Here is an 8,698-nt window from a genome sequence, read left to right on the forward strand (position 1 = left end):
TATTATGTAGTGTCCCTTGTTTCTATAACAAATTGAAAAAGTGACAGTTTCCAGAACATTCTAAGCCCAACTGCCAACAAAACAATGTTTGGAATTTGCTGTGTTTGCTGGTCCTTGTTGGAGTTGTGTGAAAGGGCCTAAGTGAGGAAGACATTCACCTGTATGGTTTTACCAAGGCGTGGAAAGTGCTTGACGACTACAGGGAGGAACTGTTGCCCTTCTTCTCCACTGAGGCGACTGCAGAGACGAGACATGAGAGCTAAAACATGTACACGGGAAAAGAATACAAACACGCACACGTGTTGCACACACACGCAGTCATTCACTCTTAACAGAAGAGTCCATAACATGGTATACATCTAACCCCCACATTCAAAGCTGCATCTTCACCACACTACCCTGGAGGGTACCTACTTGGTGATGGTGAGGTAGGCGTCTGTCTGCTCACTCTCTCCGGCTGTGCTGTCCTCCAGAGTCTCCAGCAGTGGAAGGAGACTGGAACTGGCCAGGGGCACGGTGGCCATCATCCTCGCTGACCTGGCTTCACCCTGCCAGGTAGAGAGGTGTGTGTGGAGGGGGGTGAATATATATATATACAATTTCAACAGAATTTTTGGTCACTAGGGCAACTGGTCCAAACAAACTTCCTGTTTTAACTATGGACATTGCATGCAATTCATCTACCATTTCATGTCATGTTCATATTCAAAAGAGGAAGATTGTTTGGACCAGTTTCCCTAGTGATTGAAAATTGCATTGAAATGGTCCATATGTGTCAGGTAGGTATGGAGAGGAGACTTAAGCACCAGCTTCCAGCTCTTCTAGGATTATTGTGCCTTTGGTCAGCCTCGTCCAAAATCAGTGCGTAATTGTCCACCCTATGAGAAGTGTCCCTATGAGAAGTGTAGCCTAGAAACCCACAACTAACTTATATCAAGCTATATGCCAGCATGCTGGAAAGTTGTCAATGCAGCCACTGACTACATGGTTAGGCCTGACACTCACACTGAATTGCCATTTCGTTTCACTTCATTTAAAACATTAAAGTGGGCTAGGAGCTAGGATACAGGGCTAGGAGCTAGGATACTGGGCTAGGTGCTAGGATACTGGGCTAGGAGCTAGGATACTGGGATAGGAGCTAGGATACAGGGCTAGGAGCTAGGATACAGGGCTAGGAGCTAGGATATACTGGGCTAGGAGCTAGGATACAGGGCTAGGAGCTAGGATACAGGGCTAGGAGCTAGGATACAGGGCTAGGAGCTAGGATACAGGGCTAGGAGCTAGGATATAGTGGGCTAGGAGCTAGGATACTGGGCTAGGAGCTAGGATACAGGGCTAGGAGCTAGGATACAGGGCTAGGAGCTAGGATACAGGGCTAGGAGCTAGGATACAGGGCTAGGAGCTAGGATAGTGGGCTAGGAGCTAGGATATAGTGGGCTAGGAGCTAGGATACAGGGCTAGGAGCTAGGATACTGGGCTAGGAGCTAGGATACAGGGCTAGGAGCTAGGATACAGGGCTAGGAGCTAGGATACAGGGCTAGGAGCTAGGATACAGGGCTAGGAGCTAGGATAGTGGGCTAGGAGCTAGGATATAGTGGGCTAGGAGCTAGGATAGTGGGCTAGGAGCTAGGATACAGGGCTAGGAGCTAGGATAGTGGGCTAGGAGCTAGGATATAGTGGGCTAGGAGCTAGGATAGTGGGCTAGGAGCTAGGATACAGGGCTAGGAGCTAGGATACTGGGCTAGGAGCTAGGATAGTGGGCTAGGAGCTAGGATACTGGGCTAGGAGCTAGGATACTGGGCTAGGAGCTAGGATACAGGGCTAGGAGCTAGGATACAGGGCTAGGAGCTAGGATACAGGGCTAGGAGCTAGGATAGTGGGCTAGGAGCTAGGATATAGTGGGCTAGGAGCTAGGATAGTGGGCTAGGAGCTAGGATACAGGGCTAGGAGCTAGGATACTGGGCTAGGAGCTAGGATAGTGGGCTAGGAGCTAGGATACTGGGCTAGGAGCTAGGATACTGGGCTAGGAGCTAGGATACAGGGCTAGGAGCTAGGATACAGTGGGCTAGGAGCTAGGATACTAGGAGCTAGGATACAGGGCTAGGAGCTAGGATACAGTCCCAAACCAGCAATTCCCCTGGTCAGGAAGAACCTGCAAAGGTAAAGCGTGGTGTAATATGGAGGACTAGCATTAGCACAGTGAGCTAGCTCGCTAAACAGCAAGTCCTCACTCATGGCACCACAGCTTTCTATAAATATCCCTAATACGTATAACTTTACACGTAGACTGCAATACATTTATGATTTTAGCCGCTTGTTAGCACGATATGATGACTGTCATTAGCTTGTTAGCTAGCATGGCTAATGTTAGCTAGCTGGTTGTGGGACTGGGTCAGTCCCTCCCTCATCTCCCGCGAAATTTATAAACAAAGCATAAACTTACTCACCTCAGGGAAAGATGCGGACAGACAATGATCTCATGAACACGAACGATATACTGGCACAATACCACAGTAGCCTGCCGATTGTACAAGAAACAGCCTCTATTTTGTTTGGAGAGGGAGGCTTGGGGGCTTTTCTTTCCAATAAGTTGAGTCGGCGCGGAACTGCACTGCTGGCGCGAAACTGAACCACGCTGCTGACCTCTGACCCCACGCTGATCACCTCTGACCCCACGCAGGACCGCCCCATAAAGGCATCATATAATCATGGCCTAGGTCTACACTAATTATAATATAGTGATATTTAGTAGAGCTACTAATAGGCAATACAACATGTCATTCATGCTGTTATTCCTTTGGATGTTCAAATGTAGCCGTTCACATTTAAATGTATTATTAATGTAGTTCTGTGTATGATCATAGATATCGATGTCTTTGAGCTCTAATGAATGGTTCCATGTCACTATAAGCATATTCAAACTAATATCAAAGTAGGCCTAGGCCTTGGTAGTCAGTAAACATACAGATCTAATATTGTACATAATTTTGGAGGTAATGCGGTGTGGTAGACATGACGTCGTGGACACACTTTACCATTAAAAACATTTACATTTACATTCACACACAGTTTAGGCTACACAGAAAACATAACATACAGAATACACTCAACACATGAAAATGGTTATGAATTTAATACAACATTCCGTTTATTTTCCTCAACTTCAAGAACTCACCAGTTACATGGGTTAAAAACTACAGCAATATAAATATTAAAGGGCCTTTGTTCGCTCATTGGTCAAGTGTAATAGTCGGTGTTGTTCTGAGGAACGGAGGCATTGAAGGCTATGAACTGGAGCTGGAAGCCTCCTGCAGTCACTGAGGCATCAGAGAGAAACTTCAGCGTCATGACGTTTCCTGTACACAGAGAGACAGGGGAAGGGGACAGTGTTATACCTACGGTATGTACAAGAAACATTAAAACCTTTCAGACCATCTGTTCCACACCCTATTGTACTTTGTGAACTGAACATCATGCATCAATCTAATATTGATTCATTAAAAAAAAACTTTGCCGAACAATTGCAATTCGCTGGATATGAAAGAATCTAATCTGTGGATGCATGACAAAGACAACGCCTCACTCTCTCATGGGAGCAATCTGAACTTGATTACCATGATCATATATTGCCATAAAATAGGAACATGATGACATCATGCAGTACCTGTGCTAATGAAGTCGTCTGGTAGATAGTCACTACAGAACCTGTAAAAGATAAACAGATTTAGTTGATTATAGAGAGAACATGAGGGCAGGCATACACTCAACACTAAATATAATACTAAAATGACTGCTAAACATTATAAAGACTACTTGTTCTTATTGACAGCTCAAAGACACATCGCAGGGGAAAAGAGACGCCTGTGAACGGAACTCACCTCCCAGCAAAGCCGTTGACATCGTCATAGCTGTCGTAGATCTCCAGGTAGTCGGCCAGGCAGGCCGTGTCATCCTCCAGGTCAAAGTCCAGGAAGTGGAGGCGAATTCTCTGGCCGTAGCGCACGCGAATGTGCCAGTAACAGATCTGCTCATCCTGGTACTCTTCAGGGTAACCGGGGGACTGAATGACCTTCTGCTGGTCGGTCAGCACCCCGCCACACTCCTTCGCTGTGGGCCAGAGAGAGAGGGAGAGGAGGGAGGGAGAGAGACAGGAGGTGGGGAGAGGAGAGGCAGGAGGGAAGGAGGGGGGAGGAGAGAGGCAGGAGGGAGGGAGATGAGAGGAGAGAGATCAGGAGAGGGAGAGAGAGAGTGAGGGAGAGCAGCACAGCAGAGGAGAGAGGGAGAGGAGAGACAGAGGAGAGAGGGAAAGAGGCAGAGGAGAGAGGGAGGATGGAGGAGGGAGGGAGAAGAGAGAGACAGGAGGGAGGGAGAGAGGCAGAGGCGAGAGGGAGAGGAGGGAGGGAAAGAGGCAGAGGAGAGAGAGAGGATGGAGGAGGGAGGGAGAAGAGAGAGACAGGAGGGAGGGAGAAGAGAGAGACAGGAGGGAGGGAGAAGAGAGAGACAGGAGGGAGGGAGAGAGGCAGAGGCGAGAGGGAGAGGAGAGACAGAGGAGAGAGGGAAAGAGGCAGAGGAGAGAGGGAGGAGGGAGAGGAGGGAGGGAGAAGAGAGAGACAGGAGGGAGGGAGAGAGGCAGAGGCGAGAGGGAGAGGAGGGAGGGAGAGGGAGAGGAGAGACAGGAGGGAAGGAGAAGAGAGAGGCAGAGGGTTATTAGTGGTAGTACATAGGCTACAATGGAAAGAAACCATGATGAAGATCCTCCAGGAAAACATGGTGAAGAATCTGTCGTTAGTGCACATCGCTTAAATCAAGGCGTACTGCATGAATGAACTACGAGGCCCACTCTGCATCTCTAACTATGTAAAGATGGGACATCCTAAGCGCTTGCGTGTGAGCTCTGTATAAAGTAGAAAAAAAAGGGGGGGGGGGTCTTTTGTGTACATTAAGAAAATGAACAACACATGTAGACCAGAGGAAATGAAATACCTCCTGTCCTCTAGAAAGGTGATGTGAAAATGTACTGTATAATTTGGAGTTGGAACAGGAAGTCCCCCATCCTGCAGTCGACCCCGACTTGGGTCCAATACTATTTGAAATCAAATCCAGTTACTTGTAGGTGTTTGATTGGTCTTGTCTGGCACCATGGAGCCAATGAGCTGTTCCTCAAAATACAAACTCCGCCCACCTGACACTCCAGGCAGGCCTCTCAGGTTACAAGTAATTGAAAGGATCTGAAATAGTATTTGGATCAGGACTTGCAATTGCTTATCCAATTAGCCTGTAGATCTTTAATGTGCTGCCAAACTTGCTGTACGTGGTCATGTATAATTATTTCAGCCACTCCTGAAACTTTACCAAACCTCTTAAAAACTTCACAGGCACTTTAGTTGGGTGTTTATAGGAAAGATATTACTTTTGAGCACCGTTTGGTCTTTGCTTCCCACTGACACCTCAAAGGCATTAGGTTTTCTTTCCATCTGCAAGGTTCTTGTGAATCATCCAGGGTAGTGAGCTTCACAGCCGTACTTCCCGTTGACTCGTACGTCATCCTGTGAGTGGTATGGTATTTCTCAGCTATCACTTCCCCCACTACCCTTAGTCATGGCTGGATGCTGGAACCAGACCACGACACCCCCGGCTGGCCCACTCGAGAGTGGACTGATGGAAACACACGGAATCACAAGAAAGTGCACAGCCGGGTGCAACACAAGACATTCATAGTTTTAGAATGTCTCTCTGGTCATAAGTCTTTCCATAAGATTTGACATGTTGAATCTTGGAAACGGCATTCCAAATTGTCACATGACAATACCATTAAATTCTAAAACTGCTTCAAACCTTCTTAGCAGGCTTAACTCAACCTCTCCGGCCCTGGTGCGCCCTAACCTCAACCACACACACTCACACCCATCTCTCAGCTGAAGCTCACGGCTGAATCAAACCTCACACCCGGGATTGCCTGAGCCCTTACCACCGTTTGTCCCGGCGTTACTCACAGTCTGGGTTGTAGCAGTACACATCCCACCTCTCGCTCTTGTTCACCCTGTAGCCATACTCGATGATGCCAACTTTCCCAAAGCCACAGTTGGCTCCGGCTTTCACGATGGGGTAGCCGACGCGCCCTTTATCGAACCATCCTGCTGCACACATGTGGAAACCTATGGGAGATAGAGAAATGTTTCGTGACATTCAATGGCAATGGATTAACTATCGGATTATACATCAAACATTTGAATTCCATCGTTCTAAACTGAAGGGACAACAAGTCGTTTGTCTTGTGGACAGAAATGCTGTTTGTTTCCCGTCAACAAAATTGCGTTTGTAAATCCATGGTCTCTGGCCAAGACGTTCCCTACGGTGACTCTTGTTGTGGGTGGGTTGGATTTGGGAATCCGGAATGGGGGCAGCCTACATCAGTGTAATGGACTCCAATGTGTCTGAGCCCATGGTCACAATCAGCTGACCACAGCCAGGAAAGGAAGGGGAGATAAAGGCAGACCTCCTAGGGAGATTGCCGTGGGCTGGAGACAGATTGGTGTTTTCCAGTGGCGGAACCAGAGGTCTGGATTCAATCTGTCTAGCATGAGAACAGTGCGCAGGTGTTAACAGTCCCCCATGGTAATGGTGAGTTTGAGATACAGTCCCAGAGAGCAGGGAAAGGTCTCTGCTTGCTGTCACCTCCTATCATCGCATGGATGTTATGTCCTGTTAGCACTGGATGGTTCTCTCATCAGAAACAGATGCACATCTCCATCAGGCCAACCCTGTTTAAATAAAGGACCCTCTTCCCCTCTCACTGAAGTGAGCATTTGTGAACTTCTATCTTCTACTCGCAATAGGTGTAAGCATGATATTATTTCCATTTTTTCTCAGGGCAGTCCTTTTACATCCATGTGAAGTACATACATGCCACGGGGACATGGAAAGAGAATTAGGATGCAGAATTTGTTTAACAGATTTCATGGGAGAGAGGCAAAGTAAACGCCCTTTCTCCTGCTTTTGCTGGGCCAAACGGTTTGTTTTGTGTATCATTAATCAAAGTTGCATTCAATCAAAAGGGTTATCGCATTGTATAAACCGGTCAATGTTTACATTGACATGAATGAGAAGAAAAGAGTGTGTGTGTGTGAGTGAGTGTCTGTGTGTGTGTGTGTGTGTGTGTGTGTGTGTGTCTGTGTGTGTGTGTGAGTGAGTGTGTGTCTGTGTCTGTGTGTGTGTGTGTGCGTATGTGGCGCGTGTGTGTGTTTGTGTTGTGGGGATGGATGGTCGTTGTTGCAGACCTATTTGGCGAGCAGCTTCCAGTTGTTCATAAGTTGCCAGTTTTCCACCTTCATACTTGCACACAGCCTTGGCCTCTCTGTACGTCAGCTGGTATCTCCCTTTGCGTGACTCCCTGTGGTAGACCCCGGCTGCCTGCTCTGTCCAGGGGAACAAGAACAACACAATCAGTCCACAGTGCTGCTATCAGCATCAGAGTAGTAACCACAAGGAGTCACATCCGGGAGACAGGAAACAAGGTAGAAAGATTCTGGTCTACAGGGTTGAGGGAAGCCAGGGGCCACAAACAAACAAACAAACCAAAAACAGAGATTCTGAGGAACTGAAGGGGGAACAAGAATGGAATGAAACACTCAGAGGACATGTCTGTCAGCATATCTGTCACAACTTTGTCATGTTGTGCTTGGAGGGTGACCATTATTAAACTAGGGTTGCTAACTGTCCACCCCTCACCCCCCTTGTTGGCCCTCTCTCTCTCTCTCTCTCTCTCTCTCTCTCTCTCTCTCTCAGTGGTCATATTCCTGGTCTTCCCTATGGCGAGACACAATACTGTAAACATGCAGCTAATGTGTTCCAGATGTTTCTCTCTCATTAACTCTATCATTAAAATTGGGCTGTGGTAGATTCACTCCTCACTTTCAGATTATTAAAAATAAAAATAAATCAAACGTGGGTCTCTAAATCGGAGTGCCAGGTCCAGGGGCCTCTGTACTGTATCTATACATGTGATCGGGGACAGACTGTCTGGGTTAAACCAGAAAAGAGCCGGGTCTGCAAACTGAAGTATAACTTTCTCTCACCTCCCTCTCATAATGGTCTTACATAAACATTGGAGGAAGGTTTGGAGTTTGCAGAGGTCATTATCTCAGACATGTTTACAGGACAGCCTCATGTAGAGCTCGGTCATAAATGCACGCCTTGTGCATGCGTGCGCGTACACACACGCACACTCACACGCACACGCACACACACACACACACACACACACACACACACACACACACACTCACACACTCACTCACACGCACACACACACACACACACACACACACAATCTCTCTTTCTCTCTCTCACACCTCTCTCTCTCTCTCTCTCTCTCTCTCTCATACACACACACACACACACAAACACACACACACGCTTTGACAAAACAAACATAATCAATCGTTTGTGTTAAAGCAATATAATTGCAATGCAACTGAAAACATCAAGGAACTCCGGAATGCTGCTTCAGTTAATTCGGAATGCGCGCCAGAAATGCGCGCAAGAAAACCTTTATAAGAAAAACAATTTGTAAATTCAGCAAACATCGCATAAGCTTACCAAGCCATATGGAGTTGTGAAATATTCCATTCTTAAAGCCCCAAGCTTGCGCCTCCTTTAAGAGGAAAGCAATGGTCCAGACTATAGCGAACACGCGCAT

The 8,698-nt window shown here is 47.2% G+C and overlaps 2 protein-coding genes across 2 annotated transcripts in view; both read right to left on the reverse strand.

The window, feature by feature from the left end:
- rif1 (replication timing regulatory factor 1) overlaps positions 1 to 531 on the reverse strand; it is a 23,973-nt gene extending 23,442 nt beyond the window's left edge. The window contains exons 1-2 of the mRNA XM_084452075.1: positions 415 to 531; positions 159 to 237 (exon numbers count right to left, since the gene is read on the reverse strand). Of these exons, the coding sequence (XP_084308201.1) occupies positions 159 to 237; positions 415 to 527 (192 nt within the window). The 5' untranslated portion in view covers positions 528 to 531. The remainder of the gene's footprint in view (positions 1 to 158; positions 238 to 414) is intronic.
- Positions 532 to 3,237: 2,706 nt separating this feature from the next.
- Positions 3,238 to 8,698, reverse strand: tnfaip6 (tumor necrosis factor, alpha-induced protein 6; the record flags this gene model as incomplete). The annotated part of the gene is made up of 6 exons (XM_084452076.1): positions 3,238 to 3,356; positions 3,665 to 3,705; positions 3,879 to 4,107; positions 5,994 to 6,155; positions 7,278 to 7,415; positions 8,599 to 8,698. The coding sequence occupies 6 exons, from the start codon at positions 8,696 to 8,698 to the stop codon at positions 3,238 to 3,240; spliced, it is 789 nt and encodes a 262-aa protein (XP_084308202.1).

This window comes from Borostomias antarcticus (genome assembly GCF_949987555.1).
Source record: "Borostomias antarcticus genome assembly, chromosome: 17".
NCBI classification, from domain to species: Eukaryota; Metazoa; Chordata; class Actinopteri; order Stomiiformes; family Stomiidae; genus Borostomias; species Borostomias antarcticus.